The sequence below is a fragment of the Ambystoma mexicanum genome, chromosome 9 (assembly GCF_040938575.1).
Source record: "Ambystoma mexicanum isolate Mex_15411 chromosome 9, UKY_AmexF1_1, whole genome shotgun sequence".
Classification (NCBI taxonomy): Eukaryota; Metazoa; Chordata; class Amphibia; order Caudata; family Ambystomatidae; genus Ambystoma; species Ambystoma mexicanum.
The window spans coordinates 1,520,305,808-1,520,332,508 of record NC_090931.1 but is presented as its reverse complement, the minus strand read 5'-3'; the positions used below and the strand labels follow the sequence as shown (position 1 = coordinate 1,520,332,508).

The 26,701-nt window shown below is 44.4% G+C and overlaps 1 protein-coding gene across 1 annotated transcript; it reads left to right on the top strand.

Moving 5' to 3' along the window:
- On the top strand, positions 1–25,854 carry LOC138489404 (zinc finger protein 22-like). Its single transcript, XM_069617129.1, has 2 exons — positions 1–307; positions 22,457–25,854. The coding sequence occupies exons 1-2, from the start codon at positions 284–286 to the stop codon at positions 22,835–22,837; spliced, it is 405 nt and encodes a 134-aa protein (XP_069473230.1). The 5' UTR covers positions 1–283; the 3' UTR covers positions 22,838–25,854.
- The last annotated feature ends 847 nt before the right edge of the window (positions 25,855–26,701 follow it).

Sequence of the window (26,701 nt, the reverse complement as noted above, 5' to 3'; positions counted from 1 at the left end):
CTCCACATCACCCAGTCTCCTGGGACCTTCCTCTCTTCCTTAGTGGGTTTGCTCTGAATCCTGCAAGAGGTCAGTGCAGAATAATCCATTCATGATCTCTAGGGAGAAATCCACCCAAGATCACTGGGGAGGACTCCACCCCGGATCACTGGAGAGGACTCCACCCCGGATCACTAGAGAGAAATCCACCCCAGATCACTGGAGAGAAATCCACCCAAGATCACGTGAGGGAAATCCACCCAAGATCACGTGAGGGAAATCCACCCAAGACTACTGGAGAGCAATGGCTGGGAAAGAGCCAGATGAGGTGAGGGGCCTCCTGGGCTTTTTCTTTGGGGACAGGGGCCATTGCTGCCAACTGGGCCCATGTCACGGGGCTCATCTTTTGCCCTCCCTGGTATTTTAGCCAACAATCCTTTGGATTCTTGGAGTTGTAGTGTCACGTATCCCACCAAAAATGCCCCTTTAAGTGTTAGAATTCCCAGCATGCAGCGTGCTATTGCCTGAAAAAAAAGGACTGGCTGAAGGGGTCCTTTATGACATGGAGCCTTTTCCAGGTGTGCAGCACGTATACTTGTGTTTATTGAAGAGAAAGCTGAGTGCTTCTATCAGAAACACTGTGCATAAGTTATAAGGTTGGTGAGTGGACCAATGGCCTAACAGGGCACTTTACAATGGTAGTGAATAGTGATCAGGAAATGATGGAGGTGGCAGAGGAGGAAAATACAAGTGGAAAACCTGGGCGAGGGGCATTATAGATTGCCAGTACACCATGTACATTATTTATACCTATAATCGCCTGAAAATGAAGGTGGCGTTGGGGATTAATGGGGAGGGCTGATGACACTATAGTCTCCTGCAACTCAGGTGAGTCTCCAGGAAAAGAGCGCTGTCTCCCGGCCTCTGCTATTGCCTTTAATAATGGCTTTAATGATGACAATAAGTGCACTGTCTGCCAACCACGCCCTCGGGCATTCTGCGGGGCAGCTTCAAGGAGATGGGTGTGGTGTTGCGCTGAGCACTGCACATGCCACGTTTCTCTACGGGCTGTGACCCTCACATATGTCGCTCCAGGAGCCCTCTTGTACCTGGTACTTGCCTAGGGGTCTACAAAAGTAGGTTTAACATTCCCAATAATACCTAAATCTAAGCCTCTATTGTCCAGCAACATTGTAGTGTATTCACTAGTTGTGTATTCTCTATCACCTTAAGTGTATCATTTTCTGAGGATTTCTGTGCATGTACAGATCCCCAAATGCACAGACATTAATTGCCTCAGACCCGGCCTACCCTCTTCTAAAGTTCTGCAGGTCTCCCAAACGTAGTGAGGCCCTCTTTTATGGGAGAATAAACATGAGGAGTAGCAGATGTCACAGTCAGTTATCATCAAAGCCAAACTTTGGCTGTCTGAATGAGAGTATATGGCTCATGGTTACAGACACCTAAAGGTATGGGTGGGCGTTGCGAAAAATAAAATGGGCATCAAGTCCATTGTGCTTCATGTACTTAACGGTTCAAGAATACAACCATTATATCACAGAGATACTTGTCAAAGTTAACACTCTGTAGTCATTCGTATGTTCTCAAAATGCCCTTTATTGTTATGTAAAGCAGCAAGGAGCCCCCATTAGTGCTATTTGTGCCATTGCCCATTCTAAGATGGGTATTTACAATACAATGGGAGTGTACAGGACTGTGCATCTTAGAGTGACATTCTCATATCATCAAACCTTAGACAGATTACAAAAAGAAATATGACAAAATATATACATAATACATTGCAAACAGACATGTTTACTTTTGATTTAGAAAGAGAAATGGTCTATATAATATTAAAATACGTAAAGTAGCTAGCATTATAATTAGGAACAATCATCAGACTATGTTTCATACATCTAATATCAGAAAAGAATAGATATGGTTGTACTAGGTTTTAATAATGCACCGTTGGCTACAATATTTACTGGAATTGTAATAATGACAGTACAATGAAATAATTTCATTTTTTTTAGTATCACCTTTGTCTTTCAAAATATTATAAAACTTATATTGGGATGTGATCCGATTAAAACCAATGATCTGCTTCTTCTGTGAGCTCCAAGGCAATGCTTAAGTTTGCGTGCGGGCCACTGGTTGCTACTGTTGCAAAACTAGCACATTTATTACAGTTTGAAAGGCACTAATAATTAACAAAGAATGGAACATACAAGCACATTTGCAGAGCCTGCAGCCTGGTTCTCTGTCGACTTACAAGATCTGGTAGAACCGCAGCACATCCCCTGCGGCGGAGCCTATCCGCACCCCCCTCAAATCCTCCATACATACAATGCACCCAAGTGTGATGCCAGCTTTCCTGCCGCGCAACCAGAATTACCACGTATGTCTCCAAATACTAGGCTGCTCCCCTCCCATGGGAGTGCTGTTGTTGCTGCTGTTCGCATTAACCGTAGCAAATAACCCTCAATCCTCCAAGACAGCACTTGTGCTCTGGCTGTCGCCCTGTCAGCAGCAGCGGGGGTGGGTCTAGCAAACATGCACCTAACAACGCAAATATCTCCCACCGAGTGGGAGGGAGCCATCCTGCATGAAGGCTGTGGGTAGTGGAGCGATCCTGCATGAAGGCAGTGGGTAGCAGAAATTGGGCAAAGGGCCATCGTGCCTTATTACTACAAAAAGATGCAGAGGACATGTTAGCAGTCCTGGCCTCAAGAGATTCGGACAATTTTTGGTGAATGATACGATGGGGTAAAGTGCAATCCTCGTTGCAGCATCAGCTGATTTCTGGCCATTTGTGGGAGACCTATTTTAGCTACTTGTATGCTCCTGTGATTCTCCCAGGGTTTTGTGCGTGTGGGAGTACGGGAGCCTTTTTGGGTGCAGTGGCTTGTGAGTTGTTGGATATTGATCTTGTGGGGATTCAGCTGGCCATTAGGAGGCTAAGTCTTCGAATGCCCCTTGACCCCATGGCCTTTCCAAATTAAAATTAGCAGCGCTATTAAGGGCTGAGGTCTTGCTTGAACTGTTTGGCAACGTTGTTGGGCGGGCTAGGTGCCCTTTGACTTGGAAGGAGGCTATTGTAGTGGTTATTTTCAAAAAGGGTGGCAGGGCGGATCCAGGGAATTACCGCCCCATCTCCTTGTTGAATGCCTCCTACAAGTTAATTTCAGGCTTTTTATTGCATGATGGGATGTTGATGCTGATAAGCTGACCACAATCAGTCAAGCTTTCGTAAAGGAACAAGTACAGCTTTGAACTGCCTCTTGATACAACTCTCATAGCTCTCAACTCACACGCATTTGGCGGGTGTCACCCGCCTTGTAAAGGGCTGTATCACCCGCCAAGCCTCCTACACGCCCATTCATTCCAATGGGCATCTCACCCGCCAAAAACAAAATCGGGTGATTTCACTCGCCTCTGCAGCACAAATGGTTGAGAGCTATGCAACTCTTGAAGAATCAGGCATTTAAGTCCAAGCAAACTTTGTTTCTCCAATTTCTCGACATCTCTTAGGTGTTTGACTGCGTTGATCACTCGAGGTTATGGGGGATGCTTAGATCCTCAGGTTGTTCGGAGACCCTGGTTCTGATGCTGGAGCTCTTGAACAAAGATATTAGACTAAAAGTGAGGCTGGTCCAAAAGGGTACTTACCTGGGGTGGATCTCTGTGGACCGGGGCTTACGCCAGGGGTGTGTATTGGCACCCTTTTTGTTCAACTTACACATTTTTGGAATAAGGGAAGCACTAGCAGGCATTGGTGTCAATCCTCCGGGGTTGGGTCTTGTGAAAATCCACTATCATCTGTATGCCAACGACCTTGGGTTTCTCGATTATACTGCAATAGGCCTACATAAATCTTTGGTACGCTCGTATGATTTCTTCAGGAGCTCGGCCTGGACATTAGTGTGACCAAGTCTAAGGTCTTGGTGATTAATCGCAGAAAGATTTTGTCGGGTAGGCCTAACTTCGGTTGGTATATTGATGGTAAGATATTGGAGGTGGTCTGGGAGTTTAGGTATCTTGGGGTTGTGATTAAAGCCAACTGGTCGGTCTGTGTCTTTGGCTAATCAGGCCTTGAAGCTTGATGCAATCTCCGCAGACTCTCAGCTCCACATACTCAACAGAAAATATGGCAGTTTTTCACTATTGCTGACACTCAGAATGTATAATCAGGTACTTATTCCAAGGCTGACCTACAGGTCCGAGGTATACAAGTTCGACTTGGAATTGGACAAGACGGAGTCCCTTATTTGGAAATGTCCCTTCCAACGAGCACTCCGTTTGCAGCAGTTATGCACATTTTGTGACTCACATCATTAGAAACTAAGGTCCTTAGGCTAAGAATTTTGCTTCTGCAATCCATAATGTTTCCGCCGGCCTCTACCTTACTTATGCAAATGAATGCACTCTATCCTCTTGGCAATTGTGTGCCACTTAAGGCTTGGGTGAGTTCTGTGTTGGCCATGGTGAAAGAGAGAACAGTTTTGCTTGAAGAATTAGAGCGTAATCCAGCTAAGGTAAAAAAGATGTTATTGTAAAGTGACTGGATTGAAAACCGGAAAAAGATTGCTCTCTCACAACGTGTTTGAGCATTTCTCCTTGGATGTTAAACCATTTAATTCTACTCAGAAATGTTTATTAAAACATGCCTTGAAAAATCTCAGAAAGTTTTAGCTACTGTAAGGTACTCAGGTTGGCAACAGTAAAAACAGACACAAGTGATCACAGTTCAAGGGTTTTTATTAGCTGTATGCAGGTTGGAAAAATGCCTATTCTAAACCTAACACGAAGATGGAAGCAAGCTTCGCCCATCAAATGAAAAATAAGGCAGTCCTTGTGGTGTCTTGTCAAAATAAAAGGGCCTATACTAAAAAAAAACTATTGCTAATCCTTACAACTAAATATAGAAAGAGTGTGGGATAGGGTTCACAAGAAAGAAAAAAGTGTTTACAAATACTAAATCAGAATGTGGTGGCCGTGGTCTTCCTTCCCCACATTATGAGCAGAGGATAAAGTGGGACTCCTGAGCACAGCACTCTCTCAAGCGTTCCAAGCACAAGACGATAGTTCCTTTTTCACATATCAGGACCTTTGATGGTTAAGTCTCTTTTCGGGAGAAAAGTTTCTTTGGCTCAGAGGCGGTGATGCGTAAACAAATATAAACAAAAATTCTGTTTCGATTGCACTTGGGTGATGTTTCTTTACCCCTGGGTCCCCCTCTGCTGGGCTCAGACCCCTCTCAAAGTTCAGCCTCCCTCCATCAGGTTCACAGCTGGTTTTCCCTTAATATCAATAGTTCTTTGAACTTCCGTTAGTTTGCTACTTGCAGCTTTCTTTCAACACAGTTCGGTTTCTTATCGGCTCTCCCCTTGACTCACTGGCTGGGATGAACCACCTGGCTATTCTTGTATCTGGAGTCAAGGACGGGACCACAGTATCAGGTGTCTCTCTCAGTCCTGCTTATCAGCATAGGCATGCTGCGTGTACCGTTGACATCTGCTGCAACACACTCAGGCTATTCTTTGCAGTCTTACGATTCTTTGCAGGGAGGTTTTGTGGGTCTGGCTTGGAAAGGGCAAGGTCGCTTCTCTCCTTGTCACCCCTTCAGTTCTCACTGGTTTTCTCTGCCTCTTGAATTGCCGTGCTTGGGTAGCTGTGTCGTTGTGCAGTCTGCCTTGCTCGTATTGTGCTCTCATGCTCCACCTAGTATCGTTTTGTATAGTGCTGGGACGAGGAAGATGCGACTAAGAGTAGTGAACACTTGTGAGTCATTTCACCGCTCTAGTACTGGGACAAGGAAGAGGCGACTAGGGATAGTGAACACCAGTAAGCCATTTAACCACTCTAGTACTGGGATGAAGAAGAGGCCGGCAGAGTATTGTGAAGGTCAGGCATGTCCCATGATCTCCTCTAATTGCAACCAGGCTATTACAATTTGGAACTCACACCTGCAACCTGTCAAGTGGTTGCAGGCGAATTAGAAGGGAGGAGACCAGCAGCACAGAGACCAGCAGGGAATGCTGTGTGTGAGGAGGCAGCTGTGGCGGGTCCTGCAGGAGAGCCAGGACACCAGCAGGTGACCTCATGGAACTCTGGAGCCCAGGGCCAGGCGGGCCACAAGACGACCACAGATGTGGAAGCCTCCATGGTCGGAGATATGCAGCTAGAGCTGCGGGCGAAGAACAGGAAGCAAAGTGACCATCAGCATCTGCGGAGAGGAAGCAGAGCTGCCGATCAGAAGTGTGAGCGCGGGTGAAGGAAAGCCAGCTGGCGGAGCCAAAAAACAAAAGTACACCTGTCTGGAGGGAATTCCAGGACTGGTGAGTAAAGAAGGAAAGTTAATGGATTGGGGCGCTCCAGGGGGCTGTGGTGAAGCGATGCGAATGCCGAGTGAATGAAACAGCATGCGCACATGAAACAAACCCCAAGCCACCTATTGGAAGAAAATTAAGAACAATATAATGTGCAAGTGGCAAAGCAAACAATCACACATATTGAATCCCAAACTGAATGAGAACTGTTACAACCTAATGAAAAATCATTGTGAAATTCAGAGAGTGCCTAACTGAAAGCAAAGTACGAAACAAGAAAGCAAGTAGGGAAGATTGCGAGAGAGCATGACAGCATGGTGGTGAAGGAAGAGAACCACCACAAAGTGAACTATATGCATGAACACTGTGTGGCAAAGCCAAAGACTAGCAACAGATATATTACATATTGTGGCAAAGCCAAGAGGCTGACAAGGAGAAGCCAAGTGTGTGTGAACATTCACATACAGGCAGATACAGAAGAACCTGTGTGGGCTAGAAACCTAGGGTTCCTGGTTGCGTGACCTGTAATGGGTGGGCTGTGTTGCCTGACAACTGCGCCTAGAATGGGGAACCTTCAATTGTGTGATCCAAAGACATTGCTGAAGTGAACCAAGAAGAAGTAATCTGATTGAACGGAGATTATGTAGGAATGTACATATGTAGGAATGTACATTGTGTGCGTCCTCAGATAAAGTATTAAAAACATAAGAACAGCCCCTCAAACCATTTCATCTTCCCAGACTTCCCTGGGAATATGTCTCCATAGACAGTATGGTCAAAAGTTATTGAGAAATATGTAACAGTATTGGTTGACTTATACTCTAAATGGATGGAAGTGAAGCGTGTGTGCGACACAGATTCCAGGGCAGTAGTTCAATTTATGGATGACATTTTTCAAAGAGAAGGTATTCAACTCAAACCTTTAACTGATAATGAATGGTGTTCAATTCACATCAAGATTTAGGAAAGAATTTCTCAAGGACATGGTGGTGGAATACCATAAAACTGCTCTTGTCCATTATGCCTCGATTGGCATAGAGGAAAGATTCAATAGAACCCTTATGCATGGAGTACGCTTGTTAATGAGTTCTGTTAGGGTGTGGAAGGAGGATATAAAGAAACTGGTAGTTGCCTATAGATTTGCGCCACACTCAACTACAGATCTCATTCCATTTGAAGTTCTAAGAAGAAGGAAAGCTGCACATTCAGTGTGTCCCCAATGGTTGGGGAGGATGCTTTTTGTGGAGTGGGATGTGTAAGGAACTCATGGTGACGACAGCAAAGACAGACACAAGTAATTACAGTTCAAGGGTGTTTATTGAACAATGAATGCAGGGTGGAAAAATGCCTAATCTAAACCTAAATCTAAGATTGGAGCAAGCATCGACCATCAAATGAAAATATTAGGCAGTCCTTGTGGCGTTGTCAAAATAAAAGGCCTATACTAGCAAAACCTATTACCAGTTCCTTATGCTAAATACAAAAGAGTGTGGGATAGGGTTTTCAATAAAGAAAGAAGTGTTCTCAAATCGCAAGTCAGGATGTGATTGGCAGGGGTCTCCCTTCCCCACGTTTTCTGGCACGGGACAAGGTGGGTCTCCAGAGCACAGTACACTCTCGAACTTTCCCCAGCAGGAGCCGACAGTTCTGCTCCAGCTATCGGACTCTCTTATGGGCAAAAAGTATCTTTCCAATAACAAGTCTCTTATTTATTTATTTATCTACATTTATAAAGCACACATCGGCCCTGGGGCATCTTGGCGCTGTTACAGCTTATTCACTTGGCAGGCAGACATATAAACAGGCACAGAAGTACATTGAATGGCATAATAGGCTGTCACTAAGGTTACAGTTGAGCAGCGTGTCTATACATAATGGTTAGTTCTAGCCGAACAGTATGTTTTTCAGTTTTTTGCAGAAGACAGTGTAAGAACTTTCGTTTCTGAGGGTTGTGGGTAATGCATTTCAGTTTTTGGGAGCCAGGTGTTGAAAGCTGGGCCCTCCCGCTTTGGTTCTTTTGAAGGCTGGCACGTAGATCTGGTTGGTCAGGTGAGATCTGGTGGGTCTGTTGGCTCTTGCCCTTGAGGGACTGATAGTTCCAACAACAAACATAAAGTTCTGTTCTATGAACACCTTGGGTGAGGATTTCACCGCTGGGTACCTCTCTTCTGGATGCTGACCCCTCAGAATACTGTTGTTTGATGGTTTCACCCCTGTGTCCCCCTCTTCTGGGCGCTGGCCCATCAGAATAATTTTAGGTGACTGTTTCACCCCTGGATCCCTCTCTTCTGGTTGCTGACCCCTCAGAATACTTTTGGGTGATGGTTTCACCCCTGGATCCCTCTGTTCTGGGTGCCAACCCTTTGCGATACCTTTCGGGTGTTGGCTTTAACCCTGGGTCCTCCTCTTCTGGATGCTGACCCTTTGTTTCTTTCACAATTATGGTGGGATTCAATTCCCTTGCTTTCTCTCAGTACGGGATTCACTTCCCTTGCTTTCTCTTAATATGGGATTCACTTCCCTTGCTTTTTACCAGTTTGCGTAACAAATTCGTTTGATTGTATGGGGAATTTTGCTTGACCTCCTGTATGACCATGTTGACCTGTTCGTGCAGCTCTCCTACGGCCTTCTGGTATCTGTAGTTTTCCACAACATGAGATTAGCCAGAGTCTCTCGAGTTAGCACCCACGTGATGCCTGTTCCCTCTGCAGCTGGTTTTCCCTTTTACAATTAACAGTTCGTTGAACTTCCTTCAACTTATCACTTTACTACCTTCATTCAACACAGCCTGGTTCTTATCGATTCTCCCCTCGACTCATTGGCTGTGATGAATCGCTTGGCTTTCCTCTTTACTGGAGTCAAGGCCAGTACCACAGTCACTGAGCCTCCCTTGTTCCTGCTTATCGGCGTAGGCTTGCCCCGTGTACCAATTAATGTGATCAAGTATGGGTACATAGACCGTGTTGGTGTATTCTTAACGTTGAGAGCAAATTTGTTGGGCCCTTGAGAGTGGACAAGGTGTTAGATAATGCTGTTGTGTTAGTGGACAGCACATGGAACCAAATGCAGAACAGCATTCAGACCCAGGACAAGTGGTCAAAGATAAAACAAATATAAAGAAGAAAGGAGGTTAAAAAAAAGAGAAAAGGCTGTTTTCTTCCTTCCAGTATAAAGGGGGAGAGGTGTGTTATATAATCGCATTTGCATAATTCATGTACTAAACAGTAGAAGATGTAAGTTGTGTATCTAAACTCTTGTAAATATCTGTTGGGATAGAAGTAGCATTTTCAATATGTAACAAGTTTCAGTTGAGGTAAACATGTTATGGTTGTGATTAACAGTCAACAGTAACAAATATAAGCTGAGGTAAACATGTGATGGGTGTGACTAACGGTGAACGGAACAAGTGTAAGGTGAGGTAAACATGTGATGGTTGTGACTAATGGTCAACGCGTATAAGTTGAGGTAAACATGTTATGGTTGTGACTAATGGTCAACGGTAGCAAGCATAAGGTGAGGTAAATATGTTATGGTTGTGACTAATGGTCAACGGTTACAAGTATAAGTTGGGGTAAACATGTTATATTGGGGCTAACCGTCAACATAAACATTTTTGGTGAGGTGCAGCACTTCATATATCTATTTGTCTATCTTGTTGCCATGTTTAAGTACAACACAAGCATAACATGTTGTTAGGTTTCCAGGACACCATAGAACCTATCAAGTTGCCAAACTGGATGCATAGGAGGCTGTGTGAGTGTCCAGCTGTTAGTTCACAGCCTGGACAGGAGGGCCTCCTTTTATGAATAAAACCTACTTGAGGAAATGTACCCAGTTTCCTATGGATCTTTGGATAATTCAGATCTCATAAAAAAGACACCTTTTTATGCATAAAGATATATCAATATCTCACATCTCCTGCAGTGTCTATATAATATTTACTGAATTATCCATGGCTTTCATTATTTGAATATAAAAGATCCTTCTCTAATATGCACCCTGGCAGATATAGATTTGCCAAATTTGTAATGATTGTATAGGGGGTTCGTTTGGCAAGACAAGGATTGGCTGCCAATATGCCCCTTCATCTCTCTATGCCAATTATCTGTATGCCCCACTGTCACTTCAACATCATATACAATTACAGAGTACATGCTGTTTAAATAAGATATTATATCTGGGGATAACAAACATGTCCTATATCTTTGTTCAAAGCCCCTAAGTGATGCCATTACAGGATTTAACTTGCTTTCAGTGCCAAGACAGGTACAGTTAACACGTGCTGGTGTAAAGCCTTAGGCTCTGGCCTTCCAGTTTCCCCAGGGGCTTGAGTGGTGTTCTGCAATCAGCTTCCAGGTCTGAACAGCTCCTGACCTGGTCTCGCTCATCTTGTCTGTGTATGCTCTCCCATTTTTTCAAGCAGCACTCCTTCCACTGTTTCTCGCTCCAGGAATCTCCCCTTGTGTTAAGGAAGCATTAAAAGGAACAGCTGCTTCCTCTGGGATTCTCTCTCCTTCTGCACATTCCCAGACCATTCCTTTTATAGTCTTTCATGTTTAAGGCTGTTTCTGATGGGTTACTCCCATGCGTGTTAGAACTCTTTTTTCCTTAGTTCCTCACATTATTGTATTTAATTAAGGCATGGTATTGAGTGATGACCAGATTACCTCTATTGCTGCAATCTCTTACCCCCCACTTAACTTTACTGTGACACACTCTTGTGCTGACAACCTGTGCCGACACTGCGCTGACTTCCTTGTACCCCTGTGGCATCAGCCCCTTCCACTTACGTGGGGTGGTGCTGATGCCGCAGGGTCCTTTTTTGATATATCTTTTCTCCCCCACTTAGCGTAATGGTAAGTGAAGGACACCCCTGCAACCCCTTCTCTGCTTGGGCACAGTAATGTGGGTCGGGATGTTCGTACGAAGCTCCGGCGCAGTTGTAGTAATGTCACCACAATCGTGGTGACATTATGGTACGATTCCTCTTTGAATTACTGGTAGCATGGTAGAGGACTCTGAAGTGTTCCCCAGGCTCTCCTGCATCCTGAAAACTTTGCTGCAATATAAGCAGTTACACCCAAGGAACACAACCCTTCCTTCCCTTGCTCTCGCTCAGGTAGGCTCTCAGTATTCTTTCCTGGCAATTTGAGAATATCACAGGTTTGCAAACAGTATTTCTCTAATTGTTACATGTTTGTTCATTAAAACCCCGGATTGCAGCAAAAGGTGGCAAATCTTTCTGGGAGTTGAAATCCTCCAGGCCATAATCCCAAAGGTTTGCCACTTGGGCTGTCTTTCCGCGTATCTGGAGGAACAGCGAACCAGCGCGTTTCCACCCCATCCACTCTCTGGGGGTGGATCAAATGACGTAGCCGCTGGACCAGCTCAGTCCCTGTTGGCTCACTTCCTCCACATGCCAAGATGAGGAGTTCAGTTGGCACATCACACCTGCCCTCGGAACTCAACTCTCTCACATGCAGGTGAGGGGTTAGAATCTGCCTTGCGTTCATAGAAGAGGTTCCTGGATGGATCTGCACCACATGGCATCTGCCAGAGAAGAGAGGAATGCAATCGGATGGTCATTCTTGCAGTGACATGTGTGCTTGCTCTAACTATAAATCTAGTCATATCATAATATTCTCCATTGCAAGACTATTGTGTTGAGTTTATCTCAGCCCACAATCCAGTTTGTAAGATGACTAGACTTTGTGGCAGCTAATGAAACCTAATGTGAGGCTATATGGAAGTGGAATATAGCCACATATCTGCTAAGTACATTTAGGCTTTAGCAGACTGTATTAAATAATGTCAAACCTTTCCCCAACTCTTCCAAATGATAACAAACACTGTTGATATGCTCTCCAAGTTGATTTATTTCTTGGTAGTTTCTCTACAAGTTTTAATTATGCTATATTAGTTGTCTGTGTTAATACCACTGATTGCAAACCTCGACGCGTGTTTTTCCATTGATTTTACAATGGTTCATCAGGAGATTAAAAAGAATGTGTATCTTTAACATTTAATTCACTGCAAAATAAAGTCAACAAGAAACCTTGTGTTAGTTTGAAACAATCCTATGATGTATGTTGCTATTCAGAAATGTCATAACAGAACAAAAGTCATGTCAGAATTGATAATTGTTACTTTCAGGTGCGAAAAAACGATTAAATGACTAAATGACACCTTCATTAGCTTACTTGTTTTGGACTTTCACTCAGGATAATCAGTCTGTGATTTCAAATTCACATTCGATTTCAAATCAAATTTCATAAGTGTGGCGAAATTTTCATTTCTTCCTTTTTATCCTCTAGGGGTCTTTAATTCCTAAAAAATAATAGTTGATTTCAAATGAAAATAGTATAAAGTGTGCTAGTAGTATGGGATCCATGAGATTCTTATTCTTACCTGAATTTCTTCATCATATCAAATGAAAACCTTATTGTTCCTGTTTTGCATTTACCCACGATCGTACAAGTGAACCGTGAGGTACAAAAATGTCCACCTATTTGTATTACGTCGTTATGTGAAGGCACGTGATCAGCACGTACGCGCCTTCACGTGACAGGTGCCATTTTAAATCGGGAAGTAATTATTGGGTTTTAGATCGGGAAGTAATTGTCAGGTTCTGGTTGCCGCAAATTTAAGTTTTTCAAATCATAGCTTTTTCAAAAGTAATTAATTACAGCTTTTTCTAAGCAAAATTTAATTAAAAAAAGAGTTTCCCTTATACTAATTTAGTTTCAACTATGGATGCCAAATTACTTAAAATACTTTGCAAATTATTTTGCCAACTTCAGGTATTTGACCTGATACATCTAGTTTCAGGACTTATCTATTTCATGGCATATAGGTTTTTGCGGTAATGTCTCTGAAAAACATATTAATACTTGACAATTATGATAAAGGTTTACCTGAATTGCAATATTACCCCCAGTACATCATTCAGTCTGATATTTCCTTTGTTGTTGAATATTCTTCAAAGAAAATGTCTAAGTTCATGGTCTGAGTTAAGACCTGTTACACAACTGTCCCTAGTGTAAATCCAATTAGCCTCTTTTTGTCTCAACAGTTTTTCTCTGCTATCACCTCTCTTAGGATTTGTTACAGGTTCTAGTCCAAAAAATGTTATGTTAATAATTTGTTCCTCTGTATGTATTTCCCCAAAATGTTTGCTCATTGGATAGTGTTCATCTTTTTGTTTGATGGCTCGAAGGTGTTCTGCTATCCTGATTTTCAGACATCTTATTGTACTTCCTATGTAGATTTTGTGGCATACACATTTGATTGCATAAATGACACATTTGGTATTGTAATTTAGGAAGTCTTCAATGATATAAAGCCTCCCATTGGGTTTCATTATTTGTTTGAATCCATTTTCTGAGTATGCACACATGCTGCAATTACCACATTTGTAATGTCCAGTCAGTTTTCCAATTTCCCATAATTTATCCAGGCCCCTAGTTGTTTTCTGTTTAATGAAATGGGAAGGACACCAACTGTTTTTAATATTAGGTGCATTCCGATATTTAATATATGAAGTATTAGTAAGGTACGGAGTAAGATCTGTATCCATTTTTAGCAGATTCCAATGTTTTTTTTTAAATTGATCTTAGGTGTTTAGCTTCATTATTGTATGTAGTTACTAATCTGATTTTTGATAAGGAGGTATTGTCTGATTCTTTCGGTTTGCTTTTCAAAAGGTCTTTTCTCATTCGTTCCTTGCTTTTGTTTTGAGCTTGGTTTAAATGTTGCCGTTAGTAACCTCGCATCAGGAATTTTTCTTTTGCTACGTTCAAATGTTTGGTCATTTCTTCGTCTTGAGTGCAATTTCTTTTGATCCGTAAGAACTCCCCATAGGTAATATTGTGTTTGATGTGAAACGGGTGGTTGCTTGCAGCAAGTAAAATACTATTTCCTGAGGTGGGTTTGATGAATAGTGTTGAATGAATTTGGTTGTTAAAAAAGTTCTAAATCTATGAAATTGATTCTCTCTGTACTTTCCTCCATGGTCAGTTTTAGGTTGTACTGGTTAGTGTTCAAGTATTGATGGTATTCAAGAAGAGATTCTCTGCTGACTTTTCATATTATCAAAATGTCATCGATAAATCTGCTCCAATAGATTATTTGATTGTTCTCTGAGAATGATGGATGTTGCCATGCATGGCGTAATTCATATGAACTCATATGAAGATTTGCATATGCGGGGGCACATTTTGCCCCCATTGCAGTGCCTTGTTTTTGTTTGTAGAATATTTCGTTGAATAGAAAGAGGTTATTATTTAATGTGAAGTTCAGCATTTCGATGATCATTTAGTTTTGTTTTTGATATGAGATGGATCTTGTACGTAAGAATTCTTCTGTTGTTTCTCGAACTTTTAGGTGTAAAATAATAGTATACAAACTAGTAACATCAAATGTGACTAATCTGTATTCTGGTTCCCATTCAATCAGTTCCAGTCGGTTGATCACCTATTTTGAATCTTTTATAAATGACACTAGGTTTGTGGATAAAGGTTGAAGATGTTGGTCTATATATGCAGAAATAGGTTCTGTCAGAGAGCCAATGCTATTTATTATTGGTCTACTGGATGGCAGCAGATCACATTTTTTGTGAGTTTTAGGTAGGAAGTAAATACTTGCAATAATTGGATGAGTGTTTTTCATGAAATTCTTCTTCTGTGATTAGATCTTCCTCAAACCAATGTGTATTAAAAGTATTCCATTCTTTGATTATGTCTGGTAATGGATTTGTTGTAAGTTTTTCACAAGTCTCTATGTTCTTGAGATGTTCTTCTGTCATTTTTATGTAGTCTGTCCCAACTCTATCATATTCCAGGGATACAGTTGGAGATGCCAATGGACATCTGTGTAGTATAGGCCTGTCTCCTTAAGGCTTGTAGGTTTTTTAAATGGAGTTTACACGAAACACAGATTCTGTTTTCCATTTCACATTTGAAGTTGAATGTAACCTTACAGCTGCTGGTTATGGACTGGGCACAAAAGACATATACATGTATTTATTATATCAAAAGCCGTGATTATTGTAAGCATGCACTTGGCTTAAAATTAGCTCCGGTGGCAACACAGTACTGCTGTAATATTATTCCTTCCAAATACTCCCAACACATAGGAGCCTGCTCCCTGCTTCCGCCCACACAGATCAGGGGTACCAGCAGATCAGCCCCACAGGAAGATGCTGTAATATTATTCCTTCCAAATACTCCCAACTTACAGGAGCCTGCTCCCTGCTTACACCCACACAGACTCAGGGTACCAGCAGAGCAGCACCACAGGAAGATGCTGTAATATTATTCCTTCCAAATACTCCCAACACAGAGGAGCATGCTCCCTGCTTCCACCCACACAGATCAGGGGTACCAGCAGAGCAGCACCACAGGACGATGCTGTAATATTACTCCTTCCAAATACTCCCAACACACAGGAGCCTGCTCCCTGCTTCCACCCACACGGATCAGGGGTACCAGCAGAGCAGCACCACAGGAAGATGCTGTAATATTATTCCTTCCAAATACTCCCAACACATAGGAGCCTGCTCCCTGATTCTACCCACATAGATCAAGGGTACCAGCAGAGCAGCACCACAGGAAGATGCAGAAATATTATTCCTTCCAAATACTCCCACCACACAGGAGCCTGCTCCCTGCTTCCACCCACACAGATCAGGGGGACCAGCGGAGCAGCACCACAGGAAGATGCTGTAATAGTATTCCTTCCAAATACTCCCAACACACAGGAGCATGCTCCCTGCTTCCACCCATACAGACCAGGGGCACCAGCAGAGCAGCACCACAGGAAGATGGTGTAATATTATTCCTTCCAAATAGTCCCAACACACAGGAGCCTGCTCCCTGCTTCCACCCACACAGACCAGGGGTACCAGCAGAGCAGCATTGCAGGAAGATGCTGTAATATTATTCCTTCCAAATACTCCCAACACACAGGAGCCTGCTCCCTGCTTCCACTCACACAGACCAGGGGTATCAGCAGAGCAGCACCACAGGAAGATGCTGTAATATTATTCCTTCCAAATACTCCCAACACACAGGAGCCTGGTCCCTGCTTCCACCCACACAGACCAGGGGTACCAGCAGAGCAGCACCACAGGAAGATGCTGTAATATTATTCCTTCCAAATACTCCCAACACACAGGAGCCTGCTCCCTGCTTCCACCCACACAGATCAGGGGCACCAGCAGAGCAGCACCACAGGAAGATGCTGTAATATTATTCCTTCCAAATATTCCCAACACACAGGAGCCTGGTCCCTGCTTCAACCCACACAGATCAGGGGTACCATCAGAGCAGCACCACAAGAAGATGCTGTAATATTATTCCTTCCAAATACTCCCACCACACAGGAGCCTGCTCCCTGCTTCCACCCACACAGATCAGGGGGACCAGCAGAGCAGCACCACAGGAAGATGCTGTAATATTATTCCTTCCAAATACTCCCAACACATAGGAGCCTGCTCCCTGATTCTACCCACATAGATCAAGGGTACCAGCAGAGCAGCACCACAGGAAGATGCTGAAATATTATTCCTTCCAAATACTCCCACCACACAGGAGCCTGCTCCCTGCTTCCACCCACACAGATCAGGGGGACCAGCGGAGCAGCACCACAGGAAGATGCTGTAATATTATTCCTTCCAAATACTCCCAACACACAGGAGCATGCTCCCTGCTTCCACCCATACAGACCAGGGGCACCAGCAGAGCAGCACCACAGGAAGATGGTGTAATATTATTCCTTCCAAATAGTCCCAACACACAGGAGCCTGCTCCCTGCTTCCACCCACACAGACCAGGGGTACCAGCAGAGCAGCATTGCAGGAAGATGCTGTAATATTATTCCTTCCAAATACTCCCAACACACAGGAGCCTGCTCCCTGCTTCCACTCACACAGACCAGGGGTATCAGCAGAGCAGCACCACAGGAAGATGCTGTAATATTATTCCTTCCAAATACTCCCAACACACAGGAGCCTGGTCCCTGCTTCCATCCACACAGACCAGGGGTACCAGCAGAGCAGCACCACAGGAAGATGCTGTAATATTATTCCTTCCAAATACTCCCAACACACAGGAGCCTGCTCCCTGCTTCCACCCACACAGATCAGGGGCACCAGCAGAGCAGCACCACAGGAAGATGCTGTAATATTATTCCTTCCAAATATTCCCAACACACAGGAGCCTGGTCCCTGCTTCAACCCACACAGATCAGGGGTACCATCAGAGCAGCACCACAAGAAGATGCTGTAATATTATTCCTTCCAAATACTCCCACCACACAGGAGCCTGCTCCCTGCTTCCACCCACACAGATCAGGGGGACCAGCAGAGCAGCACCACAGGAAGATGCTGTAATATTATTCCTTCCAAATACTCCCAACACATAGGAGCCTGCTCCCTGATTCTACCCACATAGATCAAGGGTACCAGCAGAGCAGCACCACAGGAAGATGCTGAAATATTATTCCTTCCAAATACTCCCACCACACAGGAGCCTGCTCCCTGCTTCCACCCACACAGATCAGGGGGACCAGCGGAGCAGCACCACAGGAAGATGCTGTAATATTATTCCTTCCAAATACTCCCAACATACAGGAGCATGCTCCCTGCTTCCACCCATACAGACCAGGGGCACCAGCAGAGCAGCACCACAGGAAGATGGTGTAATATTAATTCTTCCAAATACTCCCAACACACAGGAGCCTGCTCCCTGCTTCCACCCACACAGACCAGGGGTACCAGCAGAGCAGTATTGCAGGAAGATGCTGTAATATTATTCCTTCCAAATACTCCCAACACACAGGAGCCTGCTCCCTGCTTCCACTCACACAGACCAGGGGTATCAGCAGAGCAGCGCCACAGGAAGATGCTGTAATATTATTCCTTCCAAATACTCCCAACACACAGGAGCCTGGTCCCTGCTTCCACCCACACAGATCAGGGGCACCAGCAGAGCAGCACCACAGGAAGATGCTGTAATATTATTCCTTCCAAATACTCCCAACACACAGGAGCCTGGTCCCTGCTTCAACCCACACAGATCAGGGGTACCATCAGAGCAGCACCACAAGAAGATGCTGTAATATTATTCCTTCCAAATACTCCCAACACATAGCAGCCTGCTCCGTGCTTCCACTCACACAGACCAGGGGTACCAGCAGAGCAGCACCGCAGGAAGATGCTGTAATATTATTCCTTCCAAATACTCCCAACACACAGGGGCCTACTCCCTGCTTCCACCCACACAGATCAGGGCTACCAGCAGAGCAGCACCACAGGAAGATGCTGTAATATTATTCCTTCCAAATACTCCCAACACACAGGAGCCTGGTCCCTGCTTCCACCCACACCGACCAGGGGTACCAGCAGAGCAGCACCACAGGAAGTTGCTGTAATATTATTCCTTCCAAATACTCCCAACACACAGGAGCCTGGTCCCTGCTTCCACCCACACCGACCAGGGGTACCAGCAGAGCAGCACCACAGGAAGTTGCTGTAATATTATTCCTTCCAAATACTCCCAACACATAGGAGCTTGCTCCCTGCTTCCACTCACACAGACCAGGGGTACCAGCAGAGCAGCACCGCAGGAAGATGGTGTAATATTATTCCTTCCTTCCAAATACTCCCAACACACAGGGGCCTACTCCCTGCTTCCACCCACACAGACCATGGGTACCAGTAGAGCAGCACCACAGGAAAATTCTGTAATATTATTCCTTCCAAATACTCCCAACACACAGGAGCCTACTCCCTGCTTCCACCCACACAGATCAGGGGTACCATCAGAGCAGCACCACAAGAAGATGCTGTAATATTATTCCTTCCAAATACTCCCAACACATAGCAGCCTGCTCCCTGCTTCCACTCACACAGACCAGGGGTACCAGCAGAGCAGCACCGCAGGAAGATGCTGTAATATTATTCCTTCCAAATACTCCCAACACACAGGGGCCTACTCCCTGCTTCCACCCACACACATCAGGGCTACCAGCAGAGCAGCACCACAGGAAGATGCTGTAATATTATTCCTTCCAAATACTCCCAACACACAGGAGCCTGGTCCCTGCTTCCACCCACACCGACCAGGGGTACCAGCAGAGCAGCACCACAGGAAGTTGCTGTAATATTATTCCTTCCAAATACTCCCAACACACAGGAGCCTGGTCCCTGCTTCCACCCACACCGACCAGGGGTACCAGCAGAGCAGCACCACAGGAAGTTGCTGTAATATTATTCCTTCCAAATACTCCCAACACATAGGAGCTTGCTCCCTGCTTCCACTCACACAGACCAGGGGTACCAGCAGAGCAGCACCACAGGAAGATGGTGTAATATTATTCCTTCCTTCCAAATACTCCCAACACACAGGGGCCTACTCCCTGCTTCCACACACACAGACCATGGGTACCAGCAGAGCAGCACCACAGGAAAATGCTGTAATATTATTCCTTCCAAATACTCCCAACACACAGGAGCCTGGTCCCTGCTTCCACCCACTTAGATCAAGGGGACCAGCAGAGCAGCACCACAGGAAGATGCTGTAATATTATTCCTTCCAAATACTCCCAACACACAGGAGCCTGGTCCCTGCTTCCACCCACACCGACCAGGAGTACCAGCAGAGCAGCACCACAGGAAGTTGCTGTAATATTATTCCTTCCAAATACTCCCAACACACAGGAGCCTGGTCCCTGCTTCCACCCACACCGACCAGGGGTACCAGCAGAGCAGCACCACAGGAAGTTGCTGTAATATTGTTCCTTCCAAATACTCCCAACACATAGGAGCTTGCTCCCTGCTTCCACTCACACAGACCAGGGGTACCAGCAGAGCAGCACCACAGGAAGTTGCTGTAATATTATTCCTTCCAAATACTCCCAACACATAGGAGCTTGCTCCCTGCTTCCACTCACACAGACCAGGGGTACCAGCAGAGCAGCACCGCAGGAAGATGGTGTAATATTATTCCTTCCTTCCAAATACTCCCAACACACAGGGGCCTACTCCCTGCTTCCACCCACACAGACCATGGGTACCAGCAGAGCAGCACCACAGGAAAATGCTGTAATATTATTCCTTCCAAATACTCCCAACACACAGGAGCCTGGTCCCTGCTTCCACCCACTTAGATCAAGGGGACCAGCAGAGCAGCACCACAGGAAGATGCTGTAATATTATTCCTTCCAAATACTCCCAACACACAGGAGCCTGCTCCCTGCTTCCACCCACACCGACCAGGGGTACCAGCAGAGCAGCACCACAGGAAGATGCTGTAATATTATTCCTTCCAAGTAGTCCCAACACACAGGAGCCTGCTCCCTGCTTCCACCCACACAGATCAGGGGTACCATCAGAGCAGCACCACTAACAAGACCCAGGTCAGAGAGTTAATCTACATTTCTCTCATGCAATATGTGAATATGTAGTGAGTTCCAAGCATCTTCTTAAAATGATTTCTGTACTTTATCATTTTTTTTTTACTTGTCTGTTCCATTTGCTCTTCTTTCGCCTTGGTAATGCATGTTATAGTTCCTTATCCGAGACCACTGTGCCAAACACGTATTGGTCTTAGTTGTCTTTGTTTTAGTGTATAGCTGCTGTTGCAGTATATGGTGAATAATACTAATGGCAACATGTCCATGTTTATATAATGTATGAGATAAAGTACTCAAGAATTAAGTTTTATTGGACTCTTATTATATAAGACTAGGTAGTGTGTCTTTTATATTTTGATCCTTCATTGCACTAATTATAGTACTTTAAAAGTTCCAAATAAAAAAACTATGTGTTAGATACATTTTGAGCGAAACGAGGCAGTGACCTCTAATTAGTGGCAGCGAGCATTGGACAACTGCCAAATGATTTTGGTGAGTTGGGAGAACAGTTTTTCATGTGCTGATGACAGAGAAGAGGTAAAGGGGGGGAACGGAAATATGGAATACCCAAAATGATCTTATCTAATACCTGCAACATGCACATCCATCAATGGTCAAATCTAGGGCCAAGAGAAGGATTGTCTGTATTGTTAGATGAGCTATAGTATGCTACCGCAATTTAGCTTATTATAAAGTAATAAATGAGCTTCCGTTCGCTGCTGCCACTCTCATGTTCCATGAACTGCACCCACCTCACCTTAGAGGCACACAGTCCCCTGTATCCACCCGTTTGTGCCTGCTGAGATAACACATGAACCAGCACTTGTGTAATATCTACTTGTGGTTTAAAGAATTTAGCAGGAGGTACACAGTGTAACATGAGTCGTAGCAGAGGGGAGAGAACACGCATTCAGCACACCGTCTTCCCAAGACATAATTATTAATAGCGTTGTTTTGTTTATCAATGGCCATTTTTCTCTTCTTCCAATGCCATATCATCCCACTGTAACATCACAGCAGAGGATTATGGAATTCATAATCAATACCTGTTATATCATGGGCTGTGGTGCCAGCGTTTTCTCTGCCTCCCCGTGTCATATAAGAACTGAGGGAAGCCCCAGGAAAAGCCCAACACCCTGCCCACATACATGAATAGCTTCCCTGACAGTGCAGGGGCCGTGATTCTGGGTGTTTGTGAAAGCTTTGACTCTAGTGCTGCCACAGGCCACACTGCGTTTGACATGGGGGCCATAGACATCATAACATTATGATTGGGCAGCTATCAGTAATGGGGTATATTCCACCTCGGGGTAACTAATGGCATCATAAACTCAAGCTCCACTTTTCCTCAGAACCTCTGGATTCGATGGAATATAGTCCCATAGTCGATAGCTACTCACTGATAATTCTATTTTTCCCTAATCAATTTCCTGTTTTATTAAGATTAAGGATGGTGAAGGCTCACACGGGTTTATAATATACTGATTAAGGATGGTGAAGGCTCATAGGGGTTTATAATATACTGATTAAGGATTGAACTGTGCAGCAACTTCAAGCTCCTGATTTAAACTCATGAAATTGATCTGAGTCAAGACTTACATTACTTCTCACAGGATGACCCATTAAGTTTGTGAGCGGGGTGTAAAACGAGGATTAACAGCTCTGTGATAGATCTATTGTTTTTTGGGCTGTACTATGACATACAAAATAATGTGTTCCTCTGCTTCTTTCAACAGAGAATGAGCAGCCATCAGAGGATCCATGCTAGGGAGAAGTCCTACGAGTTCACAGAATGTGATAAGCACATTAATCACACCTCTAAGCTGAGAAGGCATAAGAGATCCCACAGAGTGGAAAGACCTTTCAAGTGCTCGGAGTGTGAGAAAAGCATCACTCAGAGCTCACATATAACCCAGCATTTGCAGAGCCATACTGGGGAGCGACCATACCAGTGCTCAGAGTGTGAGAAAGGCTTCACTCAGAGCTCACATCTACAGCAGCATCAGAGGATCCATATTGGGGGCGACCGTACCAGTGCTCAGAGTGTGAGAAAAGCTTCACTCAGAGCTCACATCTGCAGCAGCATCAGAGGATCCATACCAGTGCACAGAGTGTGATAAAAGCTTCACTCTGAGCTCAGATCTGCAGAGGCATCAGAAGATCCATACTGGGGGGCGACCATACCAGTGCACAGAGTTTGTGAAAAGCTTCACTTACAGCTCGGATCTGGTCAACCATCAGAAGATCCATACTGGGGGGCGACTATACCATTGTTCAGAGTGTGATAAAAGCTTCACTCTGAGCTCACATCTGCACCAGCATCAGTAGATCCATACTGGGGGGTGATCATACCAGTGTACAGAGTGTGTGAAATGCTTCACTTATACTTCAGATCTGGTCAAGCATCAGTGGATCCATACAGGGCTGAACCCTATCAATGCACAGAGTGCAAGGCAAGGTTTTGTTTCCCATCATCCCCGAGTTACCATCAAAGAACACATAATGATCAGAAGCCCTATCAATGTACAGAATGCAAGAAAAGCTTCAGTAACCCCTCGGCCCTGAGCAACCATCAAAGGACACATACTGGGGGAAGCCCTATGAGTGCACTGAATACAAGAAAAGCTTCAGTTACCGATCAACTCTGAGGCGCCATCAACTGATCCATACTGGAAAGAAGCCATATTGGTGCACAGAGTGCCAGAAAAGCTTCCATTTCCTCATAGACCGTAGCAACCATCAAAGGACCCATACTGGGGAGAAACCCTATGAGTGCACAGAATGCAAGAAAAGCTTCAGTGGCCGATCAACTCTGAGGCGCCATCAAAGGATCCATACTGGGGAGAAGCCCTATGGGTGTACAGCATGTGGTAAGTGCTTTAATCGTTTACCAAACCTGATGACTCATAAGAGATCCCACACTGGATTGAAACCCTACTAGTGTACAGAGTGTGAGAAGAGCGTCACCTGTAAATCAAGTCTATCCGCGCATCAGAGTATTCATACAGGGGTTAAGCCCTAGAACTGCTCGGAGTGCAAGAAAAGCTTCAGTGACCTTTCAATTCTGAAGATCCATCTAAGGATCCATATTGGGGGGGAAGCCCTATTAATGCACCGAGCCCAAGAAATGCTTCAGTCTCCCCTCAGTCCTGAGGAGCCATCAGAGGACCCATACTGAGAAGAAGCCCTATCAATGCACAGAATGCAAGCAAAGCTTCAGTGACCAATCAACTCTGAGGCGCCATCAAAGGATCCATACTGGGGGGGAAACCCTATGGGTGTACAGAACTCAAGAAAAGCATCAGCAGCCATCAAAGGATCCATACAGGGCAGAAGCCCTATGAGTGCCCAGAATGTGGTAAGAACTTTAAGCGTACATTAAACATGATCACTCATAAGAGATCCTACATTGGATTGAAACCCTACCACTGTACAACGTGTGAGAAGAGCTTCACTCTTAGAACATGTCTTTACAGGCATCAGAGGTGCCATACTGGAGAGTGACCATACTAGTGTACAGAGCGAGAGAGTCTTCATTCATATAGTTAAAAGCCATGTTTATGTTGGACAAGGGCTTCCATGACAACAGTGGAATATATATTGTAAATAAAAACAAGAGATATTTTGCAAAAAGAAACATGTATATTCCTAACAGTTCCACGAGTGCTCCATCTGAGGATGGAGGTGATATGGGGGCCAAAGAGTGGAATTCTATTCCAACCGCTGTTCCATTTCCTGATGATAATCAGATCTTTTGGGAATCTTGGAAGTCCTGCATAAGCAGCCCTGCTGCGTTCTCCTGTGGTCCAAGCATTTGGTCACCAGAATACCCTTTGGGTGAATGTTGCATGTTGCATGTTATAAATATGTTAAATAGAAACCGCTCATTAGGTAAGCACACACAGTGAATATCTACTTACAGCCTTCATGTCATGCACCATTCCCAGCATGATAGCTTAGCATGTTGAGCAACTGCTGCAGAAATTAAAAGGCCAGATATTGAGCCCTCTGCAAAGCCTGAGGATAAGGGCAAGGCAGTCTGCAGCTGTGCACCACCTCAACAGCATCCTGTACGGCTGCTTTCCTATTCTGTTTGCCCTGCACACCCTGCTCCAAAAGACGCTGGCTATCGAGTCCTTGATGAAGCCGAAGGACAAGGGTGAGGCAGCAGTTTGTGGCATTCTGTGAAGGGCTGTGAGGCTGTATGTATTCTAAACAACCCTTGCTATGCCACCTTACTATAGGCCTCATCACGAGCTAGGTGGTAGCCCTTAAATGCAGCAGTAACGCTAATACTGCAGCATTTAAGGGATGGCCCTATTTTGAGTTGGCTGAAAGTTTGGAGTTTCACCTCCCGCTTTTTGCTGGAGGTAAAAATCCTGCTTTCTGCCCATTTCTCAGCCGTATTTGGCACTGTTACTGCCACCACTATTACCGCCTGTGTTAATAGTGCCCACCAACCCCATTGGGGAATGGGAGCTTACTGCTGAACCGCTACTTGGGATCCAGTGATAGCTCCAATTAGTGAAAGGATACTGCCCAACACCTGATGAGGCCCTATATCGATACAGGTTCTTTGGACCAATAACATTAAAAGTACTCAGAAGTCCATTTATTTGTTAAAGCTATTTTTCTTGGTGTCTTTACCTGGCTACAGATGTATAGTGTGATCTGAGACCTGCTCCATCAATCACATCTGACTTCTAACTTGTAATACTGTAAAGGTGTGGTCCCCAAGTAATCATCGAAATGATCCAAATGGATTCAAACATGGAGTGTACAAGCAGCAAACAGAAACTGAACTTGAAAGCCTTTCTCAACATTATACTCCTGGGCTATAACTTTTTAAAGCGGAAAATTGCAACAATGAGCATAATTCTAACATGTTGTTTGGCCACTCGAAATCAGGCCTTCGTGCTTTCAATCTTTGGGCTTCTTTTTCTTCTTGTTTCTCTTCTTCTTACCTCTCCTTCTCCCTTTTCACCTCATATTTTCTTTGTTCTTTCCTTCGCTTACATTCTTTGTCTCTGTATTGTTTATATAGCCTCTCTTCTTGCTCTACATTGCACAAAATCTAACTCATGGTTTCCTTTCTCATGACAAATAAATATACTGACCGTTCACCATTACCTAATGCGATAGTGTTGTGAAGTATTTGTTTGTGAATGTATTCGGTAAGGAGGGAGATGTGTTGTGAAGTACTTGTTTGAGTCTGATGTAGCTTGTCATGTGCTTGATGATGTCATGTGAGTGCCTGTGGAATGTTGATGTATGAGTGGGAGAATGCTGTGTTGAGTGTTCCGCGTTAGGTCAGTTGGTCCCTCCCTGCCTGGGTGATGGTTGCCGGTGTTTATATGTCTTTTTCCGGATATCTGTAACTTGTAACCTAAGAACTGAAGTAAACTTACAAAGAAGTAACCAAAGCAAGCCTGGACAGTACTATATTACATTGGCGACGAGGATATCTGGATCCCATAAGAGATTGAATCAGCAGCCCATAGTTCTTGGGAGTGCAGTGTTGTGGAAATAAGAAACTGGAAGTGGGCCATGTGAGAAGGATGCCCCTGGTATTATCAGACAGGATCAGCAGCCCTTAAGAATTTGGGAGTGCTGTGTCAGGGGTTTCCAAAGGAGAGACTGGCGTCATGTTAAGGGAGTTTAATACTGGAGCTGCGCATTTAAATTAATCAGAGTAAGCTAGGGCCTGAATCGTTTGCATAATGAGAAACCTACATGGCATGCAAGAGGACAGTCCTCGACAATTGACTACTTGGTTGTAAGCACTGAAATATACTTAAGAATAGGTAACATGGAAGTTATACAAACTGATGCTAGTGACCATGCTATGCTAACTTGCTATTTACCTTGGACAAAAAAAAAAAGAAAAACTATGGAAAGTGTGAAAATGTTGAGATTAATGTTAGAGGCTCGAGGATTAAATGGAATCCAATGAAATTTGACAAATTTAATGAGCAAATTTT

Coding starts and splice junctions, on each gene's coding strand:
- LOC138489404 (XM_069617129.1), top strand. CDS start 284: ATGGCTGGGAAAGAGCCAGATGAG. Junction 308..22,456: donor CTGGGAAAGAGCCAGATGAG/GTGAGGGGCCTC, acceptor TTCTTTCAACAG/AGAATGAGCAGCCATCAGAG.